The sequence below is a fragment of the Saimiri boliviensis genome (assembly GCF_048565385.1).
Source record: "Saimiri boliviensis isolate mSaiBol1 chromosome 3 unlocalized genomic scaffold, mSaiBol1.pri SUPER_3_unloc_1, whole genome shotgun sequence".
In the NCBI taxonomy this organism is placed as follows: Eukaryota; Metazoa; Chordata; class Mammalia; order Primates; family Cebidae; genus Saimiri; species Saimiri boliviensis.
This window is the reverse complement of record NW_027412492.1, coordinates 146,733-171,239: the sequence shown is the minus strand read 5'-3', so window position 1 is coordinate 171,239 and position 24,507 is coordinate 146,733. Positions and strand designations below refer to the sequence as shown.

At 43.4% G+C, this 24,507-nt stretch overlaps 1 protein-coding gene and 2 pseudogenes across 1 annotated transcript; 2 read left to right on the top strand and 1 right to left on the bottom strand.

Moving 5' to 3' along the window:
- The first annotated feature begins 6,612 nt into the window (after nucleotides 1-6,612).
- LOC120363172 (tripartite motif-containing protein 60-like) lies at nucleotides 6,613-8,520 on the top strand. Its single transcript, XM_074392491.1, has 2 exons — nucleotides 6,613-6,657; nucleotides 7,201-8,520. Exons 1-2 carry the CDS (start codon nucleotides 6,613-6,615, stop codon nucleotides 8,518-8,520), a joined length of 1,365 nt encoding a protein of 454 aa, XP_074248592.1.
- Nucleotides 8,521-13,160: 4,640 nt separating this feature from the next.
- LOC141583116 (ras-related protein Rap-1A-like) lies at nucleotides 13,161-16,714 on the bottom strand (annotated as a pseudogene).
- Nucleotides 16,715-16,799: 85 nt separating this feature from the next.
- On the top strand, nucleotides 16,800-24,246 carry LOC141583115 (C2 domain-containing protein 2 pseudogene; annotated as a pseudogene).
- Nucleotides 24,247-24,507: the final 261 nt, after the last annotated feature.

The following is a 24,507-nucleotide window of genomic DNA, read 5'->3' as shown; positions in this document are numbered from 1 at the left end:
GTGCAATTTCTATCAAAATCCTAATAGCAGTTTTACAAAAATAGAAAAAACCCTCAAAATTTACATAGAACTAACCACAAAAACTGTAAATAACCAAGTCAGTCTTGAAACAGAAAAAAACAAAGCTGGAAGTATCACAATCCCAGATATGACAATATAAGACAAAACCACAGTAATCAAAACATTATGGGACTGGAATACAGGCAGACATGTTGATCAATAAAACATTATAGTCAACCTAGAAGAAATAAGTTCATGCACATATACTCAACTGATTTTTGACAAGGGTGTGGTGACTACATAATTGGGAAAGGTTTGTGTCTTCAATAAATGGTGTTGAGAAAACAGGATATCCGCATGCAAAAGCTTGAAATTGAGCCCTTGTCTTATACTACATACACATTTACTCACAATGGATTAAACACTTTAAATATAAGACCTAAGACTGTAAAACTCCAGTCCTCCAGAGAAGGCAAAGGTGAAAAGCTTCATGATATTGGTTTCGACAATAATTTTAATGATAAAAGCACAGGTAATGAGCCGGGCGCAGTGGCTCACGCCTGTAATCCCAGCACTTTGGGAGGCCGAGGTGGGTGGATCACGAGGTCAAGAGATTGGGACCATCCCGGTCAACATGGGGAAACCCCGTCTCTACTAAAAATACAAAAAATTAGCTGGGCATGGTGGCACATGCCTGTAATCCCAGCTACTCAGGAGGCTGAGGCAGGAGAATTGCCTGAACCCAGGAGGTGGAGGTTGCGGTGAGCCGAGATGGCGCCATTGCACTCCTGCCTGGGTAACAAGAGCGAAACTCCATCTCCGGGGGCGAGGGAGAAACACAGGCAATGAAAACACAAATAAACAACTGGGACTACCTGAAACTAAATCATTTCTACACAACAAAGGAAAAAACAGCACAGCGAAAATTCAATCTATGAATTCAAAGAAAATACTTGAAAACCATATGTCTTAAAAAGCGTGTAATATCCAAAATATGTATAAACACATTTCTAAAACTTGGTAGTTTAAGTAAAACAACAACCTAAAATCACAATTGCAAATGAGCAAAATATTTTAATAGACATTTTGACCAAACGAAAATATACGCATGACCAACAGGCATATGAAAGAAGCTAAAAATCACTAATCATCAGGAACATGCGTATCAAAACAATGTCAGATAATACCTCACACTTGTCAGGATGGCTACTATCAAATAAAAAACATAAAACAACAAGTGTTGGTAATAATATGAAAACATTTTAATCCTTGCACACTTTCAATGGGGAAGAAAAATGGTCCAGCTGCTATCAATTACCATATAATCTAGCAATCTCATTTCTGAATATGTATTCAAAGGAATTAAATTTATGATTTTTTTTTTTTTTTTTTTTTTTTGAGACGGAGTTTCGAAACTTCTTGTTACCCAGGCTGGAGTGCAATGGCACGATCTCGGCTCACCGCAACCTCCGCCTCCTGGGTTCAGGCAATTCTCCTGCCTCAGCCTCCTGAGTAGCTGGGATTATAGGCACGCGCCACCATGCCCAGCTAATTTTTTGTATTTTTAGTAGAGATGGGGTTTCACCGTGTTGACCAGGATGGTATCAATCTCCTGACCTCGTGATCCACCCGCCTCAGCCTCCCAAAGTGCTGCGATTACAGGCTTGAGCCACCGCACCCGGCTAAATGTATGATCTTGAAGAGATATTAGGACTCTCATGTGTATTGCAACACGGCACAGTACCTAAGATGTACGAACAATCTAATTTTCCATTGAAGATGAATGGATAAAGAAAATGTGACAGATCCAGCCTTAAAATAGAAGAAAACTGTGAAATATGTGAGAACATGGAGGAACCTTAAGGTCATTACAATAAGAGCAATAAAGGCAGTCACAGAAAAAAGAAATACTGTACGTTTCCACTCGTATGGGATGTCTAAAAGAGTTAAATTCATAAAATCTGAGGGGAATGGTGTTTGCCAAGGGTTGGGAGTAGTAGAAATGGAAAGTTACGAATCAAGAAGCATTCCATTTTAGATAAACAAGATAAGTAATCTCTACAGACCTGCTGTAGAACATTGTACTTATGAGCAAGTATAGGATATTATACACTTGAAGCCTAGTTGAGTGGGTAGGTCTCATGATAAGTGTTGTTATGAAAAATGTAATTTAAAAATGCATATGTGTCACATTTCACCATAATATTACATACAATAGTAAAAAACTTGTAAATTTTTTTAACAGTCCAACAACTGAAGTAATTCACTGTACATCCACACTTAGAATATTACACAAACTGTATAATCTCTTCTGCACACTCTCAGACTAGCATTGTAGAGAACAAAATCTTTGTTTTTTTTTTTTTTTTGAGACAGAATCTCCCTCTGTTGCCCTGGCTGGAGTGAAGTGGTGTGATCTTGGCTCACTGCAACCTCTGCCTCTCAGGTTCAAGCAATTCTCCCACCTCAGCCTCCTGAGTAGCTGGAATTACAGGTGCTTGCCACCACGACTGGCTAATTTTTGTATTTTTATTAGAGACAGGGTCTCACCATGTTGGTCAGGCTGCTCTCAAACTCCTGCCCTCAGGTGATCCATCTGCCTTGACTTCCCAAAGTGCTGGGATTATAGGCCTGAGCCACCACACCCAACTGAAGCAAAATCTTTCTAATCACCACTACAAGTTCAGGAGGTCCTCAAGACCACCTTCAGTTTAATAATTCACGATAAAAGCTTACAAAATTCTGCAAACTTGATATATCATGATTTAAGTTGTTTTGGCTACCATAACAAGACACCATCATTGGGTGGCCTAAAAACAGACATTTGTTTCTCCATATTATGGACACTAGGAAGTCCAAGATCAATGTGCCAGCAAGATAGGTTTCACTCTGATGCCTTTTCTCTCTTACTTGTGTGCACAGAAAGAGCTCAGGTCTCTCTTCCTCTTCTGATAAGGCCACTAATCCCATCATGGGGACCCCACCCTCATGAACTCATCTAAACCTAACAACCTCCACAAAGGCACCACCTTCATATTTTTTCACTGTGCAAAATATAAAGGTGGCACCATTGAGAAGTCATTAAGTTCAGATTAGGGCTTAAACACATGAATTTTGTATTTAAGAATGTAAAGATAATTTGAATTTAAGAAAATATAGAATGAAAAAAAATTTTTTTAAATGTAAGAATGTAAGCCCTAAGAATGAGGCCTTAAACGTATGAATTTTCAAAAATACATTATTTTGGGGTGACACATTATTTGGTGCCTGTCACCATGCCTGGCTAATTTTTGTATTTTTAGTAGAGATGGGATTTCACCATAACAACTCATGAATACAGTTTAATAGAAGAAAAGAACACATTGAAATAAGCAACAGGGAAGAATTCTTGGAAGATACAGAAATAGGAAAACCAAGAATCATTTTTCCCTACTTAGACATCAGTTGCACTAACAAAATCTCACTGATAAAACTGTTTTGGAACTCCGGAGTATTGTGTGTGTGTGTGTGTGTGTGTGTGTGTGTGTGTGTGTGAGACGGGGGCTCCCTCTGTCACCCAGATTGAGTGCAGTGACCCTATCTCAGCTAATTGCTACCTCCACTTACCAGGTTCAAGCAATTCTCCTGCCTCAGCCTGCAGAGTAGCTGGTTTTACAGGCATGCACCACCACACCCAACTAATTTTTGTTTGTATTTTCAGTAGAAACATGATTTCATCATGTTGACCAGACTGTCTTGAACACCTGACCTTGTGATCCTCCAGCTTCAGCCTCCCGAAGTGCTGGGATTACAGGCATGAGACTCCACGCCTGGACTTTGCAGTCTTTTTAAGGCTTGCAAATTCCAGGGGAAGTCTTGGAGGATAAATTGCCATTAAAGTCAGTCAATTTTAGCTTTTATCTTAGCATCAGCTATGCATGGAAATAATGAGAAAACAAACAAACAAACAAACAAACAAAAAAACAACAAAAAAAAAAGTTACACAGCCTTTAGAAAACAAACAGTAAAATGACAAAAGTAAATCCCCTCTTATCAGTTATTATTTTAAATGTAAATGGCTTACATTCTTTCTCCAAAGGCAGATTGGCAGAATGGTTAAAGAGTGAAGGACTGAGGTACAAATTCATTGACGTCAACAAGCAATAGGCATGTTGGGAGCAGTGGCTCATGTCTGTAATCCCAGCACTTTAGGAGGCCGAGGCATGCAGATCACCTGCAGTCCAGAGTTCAAGACCAGCCTGGACAACATGGCGAAAACCCATCTCCACAAAATATACAAAAATTAATTGGGTGTGGTGGTGTATACCTGTTGTCCCAGCTACTCAGGAGGCTGAAGCAGGAGAATCACTTGAACCCAGGAGGTAGAGACTGCAATGAACCAAGATCCTGCAACTGGGCAACAGAACAAGGCTCTACCTCGTGAAAAGAAAAAAAGAACCAGTAAAGCCATTGGCAAATCTTGAATGTGGGGTAGTCTAGGACATAGGTGGAGACAGAGAACATTTTTCTAGATTGAAAAAGATTTAAAAGAACTAATAAGCAAATGCAATTCACGGCTCTTGTTTGGTTTCAGATGACAAGAGATCTAGCAGAAAGTTCCTTTGGCCGGCCGGGCACGGTGGCTCATGCCTGTAATCCTAGCACTTTGGGAGGCCGAGGTGGGTGGATCACCTGAGGTCAGGAGTTCAAGACCAGCCTGGCTATATATATATATATATATATATATCTAGAGAGAGAGAGAGAGAGAGACAGAGAGAGACAGAGAGACAGAGAGACAGAGAGAGAGCAGAGTTTCACCCTTGTTGCCCAGGCTAGAGTGCAATGGCATGATCTTAGCTCACTAAACCTCTGACTCCTAGGTTCAAGTGATTCTCCTGCCTCAGTGTCTCGGGTAGCTGGGATTACAGGCATGCACCACCACACTGGGCTAATTTTGTATTTTTAGTGGAGATGGAGTTTCTCCATGTTAGTCAGGCTGGGTTAGGTAGCTTGCAAGGTTTGATGGAGGAATCTGACTTGCTTAAAATCAAGTACCTGTAGGTGTCTTGAAAGCAAACCAGGAAGTCTTGATCCCTCACTTTTATTTTGAAAGCGTCAGACCTAAAGAAAGTTTGAAAGGGTGGGTATCCTTATACATTTTCCCTGGATTCACCCCATTGTTAACTGTTTGTTACATTCATGTTTTCTCTGCTTATTTATGTTTTTGTTTGTTTGAGACATAGTCTCTCTGTGTCACCCAGGCTGGAGTGCAATGGTGTCATCTCAGCCCACTGCAACCTCCACCTCCCAGGTTCAAGCAATTCTCCTGCCTCAGCCTCCTGGGTAGCTGGAATTACAGGCATGCACCACCACACCTGGCTAACTTTTTATTTTTAGTGGAGACGGGGTATCTCTGTTTGTCAGGCTGATCTCAAACACCCGACCTCAGGTGATCTGCCCACCTTGGCCTTAAAAAGTGCTGGGATTAAAGGTGTGAGCTACCATGCTTGGCTATATATTTTGTTAAATTGTGGAAATTTCTGAAAGTTTCAGATTTCCAGATGGCTTCCTGCTGTGTATTAATATGTATCTCCTAACAATGAAGCCATTTATTTATTTATTTATTTTTTGAGATGGAGAGTCGCTCTTGTTACCCAGGCTGGAGTGCAACGGCGCGATCTCGGCTCACCGCAACCTCTGCCTCCTGGGTTCAGGCAATTCTCCTGCCTCAGCCTCCTGAGTAGCTGGGATTACAGGCACGCACCACCATGCCCAGCTAATTTTTTATATTTTTAGTAGAGACGGGGTTTCACCATGTTGACCAGGATGGTCTCGATCTCTTGACCTCATGATCCACCCGCCTCGGCCTCCCAAAGTGCTGGGATTACAGGCTTGAGCCACCGCGCCCGGCGAAGCCATTTATTTTTTACTATAATTTTATTGTACCTAATTTAACACTGGTAGAACATTATGTGAGATGGAGTCCATACTAAGATTCTTACATTTATTTCTTCCCAATTCTCTCTTTATCTTTCTTTCCTTCCTTCTTTCTTTATTTCTTTCTTTCTCTTCTTTCTTTCTTTCTTTTTTTTAATATATGGTTTCATTCTAGTGCCCACGGTTTAGTGTTGTCCTACAATCTCGGCTCACTGCAACCTGTATCTCCGAGGGTCCAGCGAAGTGATTCTCCTGTCTCAGCCTCTCAGGCAGCTGGGATTACATGCACATGCCACCTTGCCCAGCTAATGTTTTGTATTTTTAGTAGAGATGGAGTTTCACCATGTTGATCAAGCTGGTCTTGAACCCCTGGCTGCAAGGGAGTCATACATCTTGGCCCCTCAGTGTTGTGATTCCAGGTGTTAGCCACCATTCCGGGCCTGTTTCCAGCATTTTTTTAGTTCTTTGTTGTTGTTGCTGTTAAATTTCAAGATTTCAGATCCAATCAGATATCACATGTTGTATTTTTCACGTTTCTTTCCTCTCCTTAAATCTGGAAATCTTTTTTATGATTGTTTTTCGTATAATTGACAATTTTATAGAATACATACCAGTTGTCTAGTAGGATTGCTCCACAATCTGAATTAATTTTCTCATGGTTAGCTTGAAAGTCAATATTTTTGGAAAGACTATGATATGAGCAATGCTGTAAAGTTGCCATTGCATTCTACCAAGAAGCACGTAAGTTTGTTCCACATTTTTAACATTGTGTGTGTGTGTGTGTGTGTGTGTGTGTGTGTGTGTAAGTAATGTATGGTGCGAATCTCTGCGATATTAATATCTTGTTTTTCCAAGAACATCCACCCAGTGATTTCAGCATTCTTTGATGATTCCTGTGTGAATGTTTAATACATTTGTGATTATGTAATCAGATTTGTAATGTTTTGTCTTTTCTCACTCATAGGGAGGATTCCTTATCTTAGACCTGAGTCTACTTTCTTGAGGAAAACTTGACTTTATTTCATTAAGAGGGAAGAGCAGCAACCCAGCTAATACGTTGAAATGTACAATAGGCCGCAGGCTGTGAAGTATTCATGGCCGTAGACTCTGAAGCTAAGGAGCTGAGAAGTTTCTAGAAGCTGCCATCTACATGCCAAAGCAGTAAAACTGAAAGCCAATTCAAATTTCAAAGTCTGGGGGAAGATATGTACTGCTTACTGGGACTTAAGTCTAGAGAGCTAGGCCTTATTAAAATAATTACTTTACCTACCATCTTTGTTCAAGGCTCAATGGCTGACCTTCAAGCAGTGGCTAGCTGTCCCGTCTGTCTGGATTACTTGCTTTCCCTGCCCTTTTTGCCACTTTTGCTGTCCCGAAAGGAAATTGACAAGCAATCCTCAACTGGGTCATTTGACTGAAATTGCTAAGCAACTCCAGATAAGAAGCAAGAGAAAGCGGCAGGAAGAGAAGCATGTATGTAAGAAGCATAATCAGGTTTTGACCTTTTTCTGTCGGGAAGACCTAGAGCTTTTATGTCCAAGGTGCCGTTTCTCCACTGATCACCAGCTTCACTGTGTTCGGCCCAGAAAGAAGGCTGCCTCCCATCACAGGAAAAAATTGGAGGAATACAATGCTCCATGGAAGGAGGGAGTGGAACTAACTGAAAAAATCATAACTGTACAAACCAGAAAATCGTTAGAACTGAAGAAAAAGGTAAAACATAAGGAAGAAGAAGTCAGGTCTGAATTTGAGCAACTTAGGTTATTTCTCCAAAAGGAGCAAGAGACTGTTCTTGGGCAATTACAAGCTGAAGAGACGGATATTTTAGCACAACTAAATGAAAGCCTAAGAAAATTCTCAGATCATACCTCCTCATTAAAATATCTACTAAAGGAGATAGAGAGCACATATGTAAAGCCAGGACTGGAATTACTGGCAAATGTTAAGGATATCTATCACAGGTACAAAAATTTCAAATTCCCTGAACCTTTTCCATTCAGATTAAAAGAATACGGTTACCGTCTGCCTCCACAATATTCTGGCCTATACAAAATTATCAAGCGATTTCAAGTAGATGTAATTCTAGATCCTGAAACAGCACATCATAAACTTATAGTCTCAGCAGATAGGAAAACTGTGCGCTATGGAAATACAGTGCAAATCTTACCTTCAAACCCAAGAAGATTTTATCGCCTCCCAGCTGTTGTGGGTTCTAAGGGCTATAGTAGTGGCCGGCAGTACTGGGAAGTAGAAGTGAAAGACAAGCCTGAATGGATCCTTGGTGTCTGTGATGACTCTCTTCCCAGAAGGAGGAAGCGCTCACCAACATTAGTACAGAATGGATTGTGGGGAATTCGGCGATCTGGTCGGGATAATTATATTGTATTGGGTCATGAGGAAATTAATCCGCTGCCAAAAGTAGCACCTAGTAAGATTGGCATTTTTTTAGACTATGAAATGAGTGAGATTTCCTTTTATAATGTGAATGATAGCTCTCTACTGTATACTTTTAATGATGATTTTACAGGGTCACTTTGGCCTTATTTTTATACTGGAATGGACTCAAAACCTCTTAAAATTTCTAGAGTAAAAGATTGTGAATAAATAACTGTTTGAAAACTGTCATTTTTTTTACACCTAGCAAACATGATAGAGCCAGTGAATCTAGTTTTGCTAATTCTGTATTTTCTGCTATTTTTCCCACCAAAGAAACCGCAGAATTGTTTATATGTCAGTTTCAGCACTAAAAAATGTGATGATAGGACCTACTTAATAACAAATTATGGGTCAAAGACAAACTACTTTAGAAATCCTGAAATAAAATACTAAAAATATATACTAAAGAAATGTATTATGTAAAAAAAATTATTACTCCAGTTATTGCCAATAGAAGCCCTATAATGTTTCTTCAGTATTGCTTATTTTTTTTCCTTTAAGAATGATTAAGTCTTTATTAATGATTGTGTCGTCCAGGCTGTAGTGCAATGGCGCAATCTCAGCTCACTGCAACCTCTGCCTCCTGGGTTCCAGCGAGTCTCCTGTCTCAGCCTCCTGAGTAGCTGGGATTACAGGCACGCACCACCACACCTGGCTAATTTTTGTATTTTTAGTAGAGTTGTGGTTTCACCATGTTGATCAGGCTGGTCTTCAACTCCTGACATTGTGATATGCCTGCCTCAGCCTCCCAAAGTGCTGGGATTAGAGGTGTAAGCCACTGCACCTGACCAACTTTTTTTTTTAAATAATTTTTTTTTTTTTTTTTGAGCTGGAGTTTTGCTCTTGTTACCCAGGCTGGAGTGCAATGGCACGATCTCGGCTCACCGCAACCTCCGCCTCCTGGGTTCAGGCAATTCTCCTGCTTCAGCCTCCTGAGTAGCTGGGATTACAGGCATGCGCCACCATGCCCAGCTGATTTTTTGTATTTTTAGTAGAGATGGGGTTTCACCATGTTGACCACGTTGGTCTCGATCTCTTGACTTCGTGATACACCCTCCTCAGCCTCCCAAAGTGCTGGGATTACAGGCTTTAGCCACCGAGCCTGGCTAATTAATTTTTTTTTTAATTTCTATTTTGCCCAGGCTGGTCTTGAACGTGTGACCTCAAGCATTTCTCATGCCTCAGCCTCCTAAAGCACTGGGATTACCAGCATGAACCTCAATGCCCAATGCCACTTTTCCCTTTCATCTGTCTACCTCAATATTTCTAAGTACCTATTTTTTATTCAGTATGTCTTTGTCAGGACTACCTTAGTTTTCTAGAAAATGAAATGGTAGCTCATGCCCTTAATCCTAGCACTTGGGAGGGTGAAGTGGGCGGATCACCTGAGATCAGGAGGTTGAAACCAGACTGGCCAAAATGGTAAAACCCCATCTCTACTAAAAATACAAACACATTAGCCGTGCATGGTGGCACATGCCTGTGATCCCAGCTATTCATTGGGCTGAGGCAGGAGAATTGCTTGAACCCAGAAGGCAGAGATTGCAGTGAGCTGAATTGTGCCATGATTTGCAATCCAGCCTGGGAAACGAGTGAAACTCCGTCTGAAAAAAAAAAAATAAAGAGATGGCACTCTTACATCCTCCTCTGCCACACACACACTTACTTACTGTACACACACAATCAGTAGAACATCTGTTCTGTTCCACTGGACAGAGTACTCTCTAGTGTAGTCAGCTACTGTCCTTCACTTCTCTTTGGGAACTGATCTCTAGGCTCAGAATCTGTATTAACTTAGTTCCATATTTTCCTCCTTAGGTTTATTCGGTTAATTCAGGGATTAATATCTTTCAATTGATGAAAAATAGGTAACTTTTGGAAAAACTTGTGTTAAAAAAAAAGATGGTGTGATTTTGATGGGATTATGTGTTATATCTTTTTATATTAGTATGGAGAAAATTAACATCTTAACGTATCAGCTAGTAGACATAACTGAGAGTGAGTCTAGTCTATTCCATGAATTTTTATCTAATTGTCTAAAATTTGTAACTTTTAGTGTACATGTGTTTAACATCTTTTGTCAAATTTGTCCTTAAGTATTTATTTTTTTTATTTTTTTAATTTTATTATTATTTTTTTTGAGACAGAGTTTCGCTCTTGTTACCCAGGCTGGAGTGCAGTGGCACGATCTCGGCTCACCGCAACCTCCGTGTCCTGGGTTCAGGCAATTCTCCTGCCTAAGCCTCCTGAGTAGCTGGGATTACAGGCACGCACTACCATGCCCAGCTAATTTTTTATATTTTTAATAGAGACGGGGTGTCACCCTGTTCACCAGGATAGTCTTGATCTCTTGACCTTGTGATCCACCTGCCTGAGCCTCCCAAAGTGCTGGGATTACAGGGTTGAACCACCGCGCCTGGCAAGTATTTGATATTTTTATGTCGATTATTTCAATTCTAATTGTTTACTACTAGTATATAGAAAACTGATTTTTGTGTGTTATTTCCTATAAGCTTGTTAAACGCATTTCTAGGAGCTCCTATGTAGATTCCATTGGATTTTCTAGATAGGTAATCATGTCATGAGTAAGGAAAGACATCTGTACTTCTTGTGTAACCTTGGTCGTCCTTCCTTCCTTCTTCCTTCCTTCTTTCTTTCCTTCTCTCTCTCTCTCTCTCTCTTTTTTAAATGTCTCTGTCTCCATTCCACTCTGTCACCCAGGTTGGAGTTTAATGGTGCAATCTTGGATCATTGCAGCCTCCACTTCTCGGGTTCAAAGGATTATCTGGCCTCAGTCTCCCGTGTACCTGGGATTACAGGTACTCACCACTACACCTGGCTAATTTTTGTGTTCTTAGTAGAGATGGAGTTTCACCATGTTGGCCAGTGTGGTCTCAAACTCCTGACCTCAAGTGTTCTGCCTGCCTGACCAAAGTGCTGGGATTACAGACGAGCCACTGTGCCCAGCCCAAAACGACAATTTTTTAAAATCTGGATTTAAAGTTTCAATTATTATTTACAACATTTATTTAAATTACAAATATCTCTTTTTTTTGAGACGGAGTTTCGCTCTTGTTACCCAGGCTGGAGTGCAATAGCACGATCTCCGCTCACTGCAACTTCTGCCTCCTGGTTCAAGCTATTCTCCTGCCTCAGCCTCCCGAGTAGGTGGGACTACAGGCATGCGCCACCATGCCCAGCTAATTTTTGTATTTTTAGTAGAGATGGGGTTTCACCATATTGACCAGAATGGTCTCGATCTCTTGACCTCGTGATCCATCCGCCTTGGCCTCCCAAAGTGCTGCGTTTACAAGCTATTCTCCTGCCTCAGCCTCCCGAGTAGCTGGGACTACAGGCGTGCGCCACCACACCCGGCCGAATTTTTGTATTTTTAATACTAACCTGGTTTCACCATGTTGTCTGGGCTGGTCTTGAATTCGTGATCTCAGGCAATCCACCCATTTTGGCCTCCCAAAGTGCTGGGATTGCAGGCATGAGCCACCACACCTGGCCCCAAAAAATTCTAAAGTAGAGAAGAGCTTGTCTTGCAGAGACTTGTACGTGTGGCTTTTGTTTAATGCCAATAGATTTTATATTTAATCCCAACAGATTTTATGTACTAGCTCAGCAACACTGAAAAACCTACATCCTTGAATACTGGTTTCATGTATAACACGAGCTATAACAACCTTTAACTAAGAATGCAAGGAAAGTGTTTCCTAAACACACAAATATTTGTTAATATTATTAGGTGAGTGCAAAGGCAATGGAAGTTTCTGCCATTAATTTAATGAAAAGAACCGTGATTACTTTTGCACCAAACAAATACTACAAATTTTTTTTGTTACATGACCGTTAGGCAAACACTTTAAAATATATAAATTAGTCATGAATAAAATTAAATCATTCACAGTTCCCTCATCCAGAGATATTTTTGTATCTATACATGTGTGGTTAGCATAAATTACATATAGCTGGTTCTTTTTTTTTGAGACGGAATTTCGCTCTTGTTACCCAGGCTGGAGTGCAATGGCGCGATCTCAGCTCACCGCAACCTCCGCCTCCTGGGTTCAGGCAATTCTCCTGCCTCAGCCTCCTGAGTAGCTGAGATTACAGGCATGCACTACCATTCCCAGCTAGTTTTTTGTATTATTAGTAAAGAAGGGGTTTCACCACGTTGACCAGGATGGTCTCGATCTCTTGACCTCATGATCCACCCGCCTCAGCCTCCCAAAGTGCTGGGATTACAGGCGTGAGCCACCGCGCCTGGCTGCACAAGGATTTTAATCAGAATATAATGATAAATGATATTCCATATTTTTAAAAATATAAAATGAAGTCAATGACTCAAGAACATTATCTGCTGCAATGAGGTTGGGGGGCATTTCATAATATTACACATATGAAATAGAACGGTTCAACTGTTTAGGGCTTGATAGGGAGGAATCATGATCAAAAGGTCAATACAAAATCATTTGATCATAGTACCAATATCTAACATTTGAAATGTATCCATGCTCTTTTGTATAATCATAAGAGAGTCAAGTATATTTTTGCACCTGTTATAACTGCTATTGCAAAGGAGAAACACTATTGTCTTATTTTCCAAGAGATATACATACACAGCAATTTTTTTTCTCCAGGGAACTTGTGCAAACTAATATAAGATCTAAATTCTTCACATAATGTATACAGTGCGAGAAGCCTCTTCAGATTTATTTTTTGAAGTCTGAAATGCTGGCACTTTCGAATCAGGCAACAGTTCTTCATTCCTGTAATCTAGCTCAGAGCTGCTGTTGACTACAGGCTTAGAGTAGCAGACCTAATTTCTTTTTAGGATTCTTCTTTTCCACTGGTGGTGTTCTATTTATCTGTCTGACCAGGTCATGAAACATCTCATTAGCATTGATCTTTCACTTTGCAGAAGTTTCTACAAAGGCACAGTTACACCACTGTCTTGCCTAATTCCGGCCCTGTTCTTTGCCAACTACTCGCTCATCTTCCGGGTCACATTTATTGTCAACCAAAATCATTGGAACGTCTTCTGTGCCCTTAACCCATAAAATCTGTTCCCTCAGGTCCTGTAAGTCATTAAATGTGGATTGAGCTATAATAGAATATACTAGCGTTAAACCTTGTCCATTCTTCATATACAAATTCCTAATCGCTGTAAATTGCTCTGTCCCTGCAGTATCCAAGATTTCTAGCATACACTGTTGTTAATCCACTTCAACTTGCTTTCTTTCTTTTTTTTTTTTTTCCTTCGGGCTATTTTTTAAAATTAATTTATTTACTTTAGGTGCATACTATATGTGGTATTTCTCCCCATGTTAGCCCTCACCATCCTCCTCTCCCTTCCCATCCCCTGCTGTCTCTCCCTACCCCCCTCAACTGCCCCCAGTGTGTGATGCTCCTCTCCCTGAGTCCACATGTTCTCGTTGTTCAACACCTACCTATGAATGAGAACATACGGTGTTTGGCTTTCTGTTCTTATATTAGTTCGCTGAGAATGATGGTTTCCAGATTCATCCAAGTCCCTACAAAGGACACAAACCTGTTTTTTATGGCTGCGTAGTATTCCATGGTGTACATGTACCACATTTTCTTTGTCCAATCTATCATTTATGGACGTTTGGGTTGATTCTATGGCAGTCTAGTATTTCTTTCTTTCTTTTTTTTTTGAGACAGTTTCCAGTTGACACTCAGAAACAGGTTATTCAGTTTCCAAGTGGTTATGCGGGTTTGTGTGTGTTTCTTGATCCTGAGTCCTATTCTGACTGCGCTGTGGTCTGATAGACTGTTTGTTATGATTTCTGTTCTTTTGCATTTGCTGAGGGGTGATTTGCTTCCAATGATATGGTCAATTTTAGAGTATGTGCAATTTGGTGCTGAGAAAAATGTATATTGTGTGGATTTGGGGTGGAGTGTTCTATATATGTGTATTAGGTCCACTTGGTCCAGCTCTGCATTCAAGTCCTGGATATCCTTGCTAATTTTCTGCTCATTTATCGAATATTGACAGTGGAGTGTTGAAGTCTCCCACTATTATTGTGTGGGAGTCTAAATCTTGTTTTAGGTCATTAAGAACTTGCTTCATGTATCTGGGTGCTCCTGTGTTGGGGACGTATGTATTTAGGGTACTTAACTCTTCCTGTTGGATTGATTCTTTGACCATAATGTAGTGTCCTTCTTTGTCTCTTTTGATCTTTGTTGAAGTCCATTTTATCAGAGACTAGGATTACAACCCCTGCTTTTTTTTTGTTCTCCATTTGCTTCGTAAATCTTCTTCTATCCCTTTATTTTGAGTCTATGTGTGTCTTTGTATGTGAGATGGGTTTCCTGAATACAGTGCACCCATGGGTTCTGACTTTTTATCCAGTTTGCCAGTCTGTGTCTTTTGATTGGAGCATTTAGGCCATTTACTTTCAATGTTAATATTGCTATATGTGATTTGATGCTGCCATTTTGTTACTGACTGGTTTTCTTTCCCATTAGTTGCCTCATTTTCTTCATTGCATTTTTGGTCTTTGCCAACTGGTTTGCTTTTGCAGTGACTGGCACTTGTTCCTTTCCATGCTTAGTGTTTCTCTCAGGAGCTCTCGTAGGGCAGGTCTGGTGGTGACAAAATCTCTCAATAATTCCTTGTCCATAAAGGATTTTATTTCTCCTTCACTTACAAAGCTTAGTTTGGCTGGATATGAGATTCTGGGTTGAAAGTTCTTTTCTTTTAGGATGTTGAATATCGGCCTCCACTCTCTTCTGGCTTGTAGGGTTTCTGCAGAGAGATCTGCTGTGAGTCTGATGAGCTTCCCTCTGTGGGTGACCTGGCCTTTCTCTCTGGCTGCCCTTAGCATTTTTTCCTTCATTTCAACCCCGGTGAATCTGACGATTATGTGCCTTGGGGTTGCTCTTCTTGAGGAATATCTTTGGGGAGTTCTCTGTATTTCTTGAATTTGAAATTTGGACTGCCTTGCTAGACTTGGGAAGTTCTCCTGGATAATATCCTGGAACATGTTTTCCAGCTTGGATTCATTCTCCCCATCATATTCAGGTATACCGATCGAGCGTAGATTAGGTCTTTTCACATAATCCCATATTACTTGGAGGCTTTGTTCATTTCTTTTCACTCCTTTTTCTCTTGTCTTGCCTTCTCTTTTTATTTCATTGAGTTGATCTTCAATCTCTGATATCCTTTCTTCCCCTTGATCGATCTGGCTATTAGAACTTGTGTTTACTTCAGATAGTTCTTGTGCTGTGTTTTTCAACTCCATCAAGTTGTCTATGTTATTCTCTATGCTGGTTATTCCAATTAGCATTTTGTCTAACTTTTTTCAAGGTTTTTGATTGCTTTGCTTTGAGTTAGAACATGTTCCTTTAGCTCAGAAATGTTTCTCACTAGCCACCTTCTGAAGCCTTTTTCTGTCAATTTGTCACACTCCTCGGTCAAGTTGTGGTTCTGCGCTGTTGAGGAGTTGTGATGCCTTGAAGGAGAAGAGGTGTTCTGGTCTTTGATGACGGTTTCATCTTTTTTGTGCTGGTTTTTTCCCCATCTTTGTGGATTTACCTGGCTGTGGTGTCAGGGAGCTGCTTGATGAGGTTGCTTGTCTGCCCAGGAAGGCCAGGTTTCTGTAGTTCTCTAACATCACATTCCTAGATAAATTCCACTGTGCAGGGTCCAGGCATTGCCACTCCCCCAGAGAGAATTCTATGGCCACATCCCTAAATGTCAATGGTTCCATTTCTAGGCTTCTAGGGGATCCTGGCGTCGTAGCTGTACATCTCCAATACCTGCAGGTCACAGGGCCACACAAGCCAGGCGTCTAGGCGAACAGGACACAGAGCAGTGGAAACGAGATCCGGAGCTGCGGCTACAGGGCCAACTTACATTCTTTAGGAAATTTCTATCATTGGGTCATATTTTTTAAAAAATGCCCTGAATAAACTGAACTGTCAGAGCAGACTTCCCAATTTCTCCTGAACTAAGGATCACTAGCTTGTACTCACACAGGATGTGTTCTGTTTAAATACTGATGATCCCTTCTCTTTTCTTTGAGCTACTGCTCCCCTTTCAATCCATCTCAGGGCTCTCAGATTCTGTCTCTTTTTTCTCTTCTCCCTTACAACTGTCCCTAATCTTAATGGACTTTCCTTCCTCTACCAATACTCTCTCCTTTCCTGTCACCACTCTTTTTAATCTCATAAATCTTCCAGATTAATTTAAATAGGGATTGAGGAAAGAGGAAGGCCAGGCATTGTGGTTCCGTCTGGGTGTGTGACCTGTGTGTGGATCCCAGGCCTGCTCTCAGATTACCTGAGTCGTCTGGGGCTGGTTCCTTGATCCCCCCGCCCCCCACTCTTTCATGGTCACATGAAACCAAGAAAAATCAACCTCAATTTCTCTTTAAGTTTTGTGTAAAGATAAACACCAATGGCCTGTCCCCCGGCCCATGCCTCCTCAGGCCACCGCTGGGCCACAGGCCAGACTCCCAGGGCGGCGCGCACAGGAGGTAGGGCGCCCGGCCGCAGCCCCGGAACTTCCCAGACTCCGAGTCGGGAGCGCCGGCCGCGGGGTCCCTTCGCGCCCCTGTTCCGCAGGTGTGCGGGGGCTTGCGCCCAGCCCCGGCCGCCGCGCGTTTCCGCCCAGCCCGAAGTCCCGTGGCGCGCTCCTCGCGGGGCTCTGGCCCAGCCGCTCCCCTTCCACGTGCCCCGCGCGCCGGGTCGCAGCCAGCGCCTATCCTAAGCTAGCTGCCTGCGCCCGGCGCTGCCGGGGAAGTTGGGGCGAGGCAGGCCGGGGATGCGCCAAAGCCTCGGCCTGGCTGGCCTCGTGGTTCGAGGAGGTGCAGTGGCTCGCGCTGGTGTCCCTTTTCGTCGCGGCCCTGGCCAAGGTGGGCCTGTATCTGGCGCAGTGAGCGCTGGCCAGGGCGCGACCCCAGCCCCGGCGGGGGGCGCTGGAGCCTGGCGAGGGGCCGCGCGCTGGGTCGGTCGCGCTGCTCTCCTGGATCCTGACGCTGGGCAGCTGCAGGAGCCAGTGGTAGGCGGCCTGGGTGACCGCCCTGAACGACGAAGCCAGAGGAAAGGGGGCCCGCCTTTCCTGTCCTTCGAGGAGGACCCACGGCAGTAGCCCCTGGAGCTGGCGGTGGAGGCGGTCTCCAGTGTGCTCAGCTGGAGTTCCACCTGAAAGAGAAGAGAGAGATCCTCCAGATCAGCTGGTCCTTCATACGTGTGCCGGAAATGGCCATTACTGTCCAGCCCAAAGCACTGGGGGAGGACCAGGTGGCCGAGACGCGCACAGTGTCGGACACTCCGAAGGAGCTCTTGAAGCATTTGGTTGGTTCTGCCTCTCCATCTGTGCTTCTGATCACCAAGCCCACGAAATGTACAGGAAGCTCAGAACTTAGAGTGTGCTCCGTCTACTGCTCAGGAATCCTGTCCTCCCAAACCTCCGAGGGCTCACGAGCTAAAGCTGTGGGTGAGGAGTACCCGCGCCTTCCTGCTCAGCGAGCCCGATGCTTCAGGCCACATTAACACAGTGTGCGCCGTGCAGCTGAACGATCCTCTTCAGAGGTTCTCCATCACCCTAACCAAAAACACTACGAACCTCACGTGGAAGAGGAACTCACATTCAAGTTGAATGCCAAGTCAAAGGAGTTACACCTGCAGATTTCAGAGGCTGGGCGATTCTCAGAAGGTCTGCTGGCAACTGCGACAGTCCTTTTGGATTTATTAATCCTGCCCTTCAGGCAGGGCGCGGTGGCTCACGCCTGTAATCCCAGCACTTTGGGAGGCCGAGTCGGGTGGATCATGAGGTCAAGAGATCGAGACCATCCTGGTCAACATAGCGAAAACCCATCTCTACTAAAAATACAAAAAATTAGCTGGGCATGGTGGCGCGTGCCTGTAATCCCAGCTACTCAGGAGGCTGAGGCAGGAGAATTGCCTGAACCCAGGAGGCGGAGGTTGCGGCAAGCCGAGATCACGCCATTGCACTCCATCCTGGGTAACAAAAGCAAAACTCGGTCTCAAAACAAACAAACAAACAAACAAACAAACAACAACAATAGCAACAACAAAAAGAAGCAGCCTTCTGGACCACAGAGTTTCATGCTGACCAGCGGGTCTGCCTGCTGCTGCTCGGTGCTGAGTTCCGCCAGGGCAGAGTTTACTTATGTGGAACCTGGTGAATTGAAGTCTTCGCCCATCCCTCCCTTTGTTCCTCCTGCAAAAATCGAAAAGGATCGCACGGTGATGCCCCGTGGGACTGTGGTCACTACTGTCACCGCTGTGAAGACCACGCCTCGCGTCGACATGGGGAGGGCGTCTCCGCTGAGCTCTGAGCCTCCGGTGAAGACTTCCGTCAAGGTGAAGGTGATCAAGAAGGACATCTCTGTCCAGGCCATCTCCTGCAGCAGTGCGCCCGTCAACAAAACACTCTCTTCTTCAGACACAGAATTGTTGGTGTTGCATGGTTTAGATCCAGTGGCTGAAGTTGCCATTCGACAACTCAGCGAATCTTCAAAGCTGAAACTCAAGTCGCCACGAAAGAAAAGCACTATTATCATGTCAGGGATCTCCAAGACCTCACTAGCCCAGGACCATGATGCTGCCCTGATGCAGGACTATGCAGCCTCCATGAACAGTGCCCACCAGGAGGATGCCCTGTCTCATCCAGAGGTGGCCGCAGCCTCTGCCCCACCGGAGGAAGCTGAGTCAGTCCAGGCACCCTCTGCCCCTAATCCCCTGGAGGACGAGCTAGACTCCTGGGACTTAGAAAAGGAGCCCCAGGCCATGGCCTGGAGCGGCCCGGCCCTCCTGGACCCCGATGAGCTGTCAGAGAGCTCCGTAAGTGTCCCGGAGCCGGGTGCCGCCAAAAAGCATAAAGGAGGAATTCTAAGGAAAGGTGCAAAGCTGTTCTTCCGCCAGCGGCATCAACAGAAAGACCCGGGCATGAGTCAGTCACACAATGACCTCGTGTTCCTGGAGCAGCCAGAGGGTTCCCGGAGGAAAGGGGTCACCATCACCAAGATCCTGAACAAGAAGCTGCTCTCCAGGCACAGAAACAAGAACACCGTGGAGCCTTGCAGGTAGGGGCTGAGGTCACCACCGCCAAGCCAGGAGACCTGCACCCGTGTTACCACCCTCACCAGGACACAGCGAGAGTCTCCGCCAGATGTCCAGATGCCCCGCTTGTCTTGCTGGGTTTCTTCCAACCATCTAGTCTTTTAAAGGGAAAACAAAATCTGAGTCTCCAGCCAGGAGGCTTTCCCCAAAGAGGGCGAAAAAGCTTAACTTGCCACCAGATGCCAAATGAGACTTGACAGCTCCAGAGCTTGGGCCGTGCTCAAAGCTAAGAGTCAGGGCTAAATATTAGAAGGAGATTAACATTATAAGAGAAATAATATACTCTAGTGGATTGTGGAGGGCAGGTTTGAGTGGAGCAGTTGACAGCCAGCTAGGTTTTTTTTTTTTTTTCCTCCCTGTTATACTTGCTAAATGAGTACAGCAGGCCTGTCGAATGAAGTCGGGAGCCATACGTGACCGCTGGTAGAACATGGTAATGAAACAGAGATATGGATTTTGCCAAATGCTGCCAGTAGCCAAAACAAAGTCCTTTTAGGGCAGTAGAGAAAATCGTCTTGTGTCTCGGGTGTCAGTCTTAGGAATGGAAGTTGAAATAGGCCAAACTTGCAGGAATTTCCTTTTATGAGCACTACAGAATTTCACTGTCAACAGCATTCTTGGACACAGTTTGGGGTGCCCTTGTTTGGGTTTGTTTTAGTGGAAAACGTGATGAACCGGGCACACCATTTTAATATCCCTAAGTATCATTCCAGTCGCTTTCCTCATCAGCTGCCTTTCTACTTTAATTGATTCACAATTTTCACTTTGGTCTGCTCCTTCCGAATGTGCCAGTTCCAGTAGACATGCTGGTGAATGAGCAGTCATCACTGGTGTGAAGTGTTTTTGACAGTTTAATGTGATTCACTTTTCTCCAAAGAGATGTAAAAGGCTGTTATGAACACTTGGCTTCAGTCCTGGAGATGGAGATGGGCGAGCTTCCTTCCACAGGCATTCCTTAATCCTTAAATATTAAATATTTCAGAGGTCATAGAGCCGCTGGTGAGTAGAAACTTATATAAAGGCCAAAATTACAGGATTTTTTTCTTGTTTTTTAGGGGGAGAGATTAAAACACTACCTTAGGAATTTCACTTTAAGATGCACATTACATACTTCTTAAGTGTTCCAGGAATTATGGAATGAATTTAAACTGACTTTTACAACCTGCTATGTTTTTAAAAATTATATTCCCATTTTAATCATTGTTTTTATTTTTTATTTTATTTTATTTTTGAGATGGAGTTTCGCTCTTGTTACCCAGGCTGGAGTGCAATGGCGCGATCTCGGCTCATGGCAACCCCCGTCTCCTGGGTTCAGGCAATTCTCCTGCCTCAGCCTCCTCAGTAGCTGGGATTATAGGCACGCGCCACCATGCCCAGCTAATTTTTTGTATTTTTAGTAGAGACGGCGTTTCACCATGTTGACCAGGATGGTCTCGATCTCTTGACCTCGTGATCTACCCTCCTCGGCCTCCCAAAGTGCTGGAATTACAGGCGTGAGCCACCGTGCCCGGCTAATCATTGTTTTTAAAAGAAAGCACTTGGAGTTGCAAAATATATGAAAACTACCCAGTTTCTGTCCCCAGAGTAAGGCACCACAGCTAGTCTTCTGGGGCAGATGTTCACTTGAATGTTTTACTTGAGGTTTCACTGCTTTTGGCCATGTGGTAAAAAGAGCCTGAGACACAGAAGAATTCCAAGAGGATATTATGATTATGTGTCAGAATTTCAGACACCGATGAGAAGTTTTTAATTGTTTTTTGTTTTATTTTGGAATTCAAGTACACTCTACTCAATTGTGAGGATATCAGAAGCTTTAAAAAAAAAAAAAATTTTTAGAGACAATGTTTCACTCTGTTGCCCAGGCTTCAGTGCAGTGGTGGCTTACTGCAACCTTCCAGGTTTAAGCGATTCTCCTGCCTCAGCCTCCCAAGTAGCTGGGTTTACAGGCCTGCACCACCACACCTGGCTAATTTATTTGTATTTAGTAGAGATGGAGTGTCACCAAGTTGGTTAGGCTGGTCTTGAACTCCTGACCTCAGGTGATCTACCCACTTCGGCCTCCAAAAGTGCTGGAATTATAGGCATGAGCCACTATGCCAGGCCCAGAATATTAGATTAAGCCTTCTTGCTCCCCCGCAAAAAAGTTTTTAACCATCCTATTTCCAGATGAATCCCATGAGCGTTGCTTACTGCTGAATACCTAGGTCTGGGGCTCTGCTTCCCACAGACACGCTCAGGTGGTCTCCATGCTCACATGGTCTCCATCCAGTGGCCTTCTCTGAAGTCACAGGAACCACCAATGTAGTAGGGAGTTGATGAAGCAATGACCAAAAAATCACCTAGGCTAGCTTCAGGGAAGCACCTCGAGAAAATGGGCTCTGTTGATATCGTGAATGTTTCTTTATCAAGCTATTTTTTTTTTTTTTTTTTGAGATGGAGTTTCGCTCTTGTTACCCAGGCTGGAGTGCAATGGCACATTCTCAGCTCACCGAAACCTCTGCCTCCTGGGTTCAGGCAATTCTACTGCCTCAGCCTCCTGAGTAGCTGGGATTACAGGCACGTGTCACCATGCCCAGCTAATTTTTTGTATTTTTGGTAGAGACGGAGTTTCATCATGTTTACCAGGATGGTCTCAATCTCTCGACCTAGTGATCCACTCGCCTCGGCCTCCCAAAGTGCTGGGATTACAGGCTTGAGCCACCGCGCCCGGCCTTTCAAGCTATTTTATACAGGTTTGTTTTTCCACAGTGTAGGGTATTTATGAGAAAGAAAATGTTGTGAAGGTTAAAGATCACTTAAGATGATCCACCAAATACTAAAAATGCTGACGTGTAAATCACCTTTATCGCCTCACCTCTTCTACAAGCTTCTGTATATTGGGGGCTTTTGTTTTTGCTGTTTGTATGAAAGTTTTGTCGAGTGGGGTTTTAAAAGTGATTCCTTGTGAACACTAAGATTAATTGCGTCTGTATCCCTGGACCTGGGTGCTCATGTTGGTTTTAATGTGCTAGCAAGCCTTCCCAGTTTGCTTTGTTTAAGAAGGTGTCTCTGTTCTTTGTGGAGGAATGAAATGGAGCTTTAAGTATCTGTGTGTGGTGTGTGTGTCTGCACACACATATGCGTTATTGTAGCCATAACAAAATCAGCCATCTCCTTGTTCCAGGTGAAAATCTTCTGTGAGAGTTTTGACAGAGCATTTTATTTTAACCAAGTTTCAAGTCTGAGTTCAAAACCAGCCCTGATCCCTTATGACAGCTACTCTACCAACTGCCACTCAATGACAAATTGGTGCCCATTTAGAATTTTTCTTGGGTTTTGCTTGCCACATCTATAGATGAGAGTTGCAAAGTTTCTTTGGGCAGAGAGAGAAAGATCAATTTACATTGCTGGCCACCAAAGGTGGGTGTTTGCTGGGTAAATAGTCTCACGACTCTTAATCTGGAAACTTCCAAGTACAAAGTGGTGGATGGTGGAAATCAGGACATTTCTCTCTGTCAGATGGAAACAGACCTCTGGACTGGCATAAACCCTGCTGCCAGGCCCTCTCCCCACTGCCCCGAACGGACCCAGACACGATGACCAAAGCATCCTGCACAGGGCAAGGCCTCTGCGGAATCCTGCAGGGCAAACTCGGGTTACCTTGGGCCCATGACTGTCTGCATTCGAAACACAGTCCACTGCCCTGTTCCCTCAGCGAGCAGCTGGGCAGTAATGCACCACTCATCATTAGGCTTCTGGTTTGTTGTTTACTCTAACAATGTTATGTCAAAACTGCATTTTAAAAAGAAGGAAATGGCAAGTTTTCCAGGTCTGCAGAAAGGTTTGGCCTGACACTGGAGTGCAGTGATGAACTTTCATGCCAATGATTGTATTCCTCAGTAGCACTTTAGACACCGAAGACAGCTCCGCACCTCACCTGTGCACAGGCTGGGTGGGTTCCTTTGGAGAAGATGAGGCTGGAACACAAACAATCTTTGAAATAAATAAATGTGCACATGGAAAAAAAAAAAAGATAAACATCAATAAAGACATATCTTCTGGAAAACTATTTTTTTTTTCTTTGAGACTGAGTCTCACTCTGTGACCCAGGCTGGAGTGCAATGGCAAGATCATAGCTCACCGCAGCCTCAATCTCCAGACCTCAAGCAATCTTCCTGTCTGGACCTCCCACACTGCTGGGATTACAGTCTTGAGCCCTGGAGCTCAGCCTAGAAAACATTTTTCAAAATATAGAATTTGATGTGGCACAGAACTCAAGATATTCCAAGAATGGTTTGTGTTTCTCGTACTTCTGTTGACTGTTTAATGGTAGATACACTGATTATGCAGAACACCTCAGACATAATTCGATGTAATTAGGGCAAAACCAGTGTGAAGCCCGTTATGAGAAGTCCAAATCTGTGATTTTCATACAACATACAAAAGAACTTTTTCGTGTAAGATGTCAGAGTAAAGAGTGAACCATAAATATACATATAAACGTGTGTGTACATATACATATATATGCGCATATATATGTATATCTGTGGTTCCCACTTCTTGTTCACCAATACGATGACCTCAGAACAATTCACTCTTACACCCTGCAGGGAGTTTTCTTTCTTTATACAGTCAGCGTAAGGGAAGTGACAGGTCTCAGAGGGCAATTGTATCTTGTTCTCTGATTGATCTTCCAGGGTCCGCTTTGGTGAAGGGGACAGCGATACGGACCTGAGGATTGGTCATGATGGGGTGAGAGCTGCAGCAGTAACCCATCATGCACTGAGTGGAGCATGAGGGCAAATGCTGGGTTTTAACATTTTTTTTGGTGGGGGGCACAGGATGTTGCTCTGTCACCCTGTAGTACAATGGTACAATCATGATTCTCTGTAACCTGGAAGTCCTGGGCTCAAGAGATCCTCCAGCCTCAGCCTTCCAAATATCTAGGACTGCAGACACACGTTACCAGGCCCAGTTAATTTTTTAAATTATTCTTTTTGTAGAAATGGTGTCTTGTGTCTCACTATAGAGTCCAGGCTTGTTTGAAACTCCTGGTTT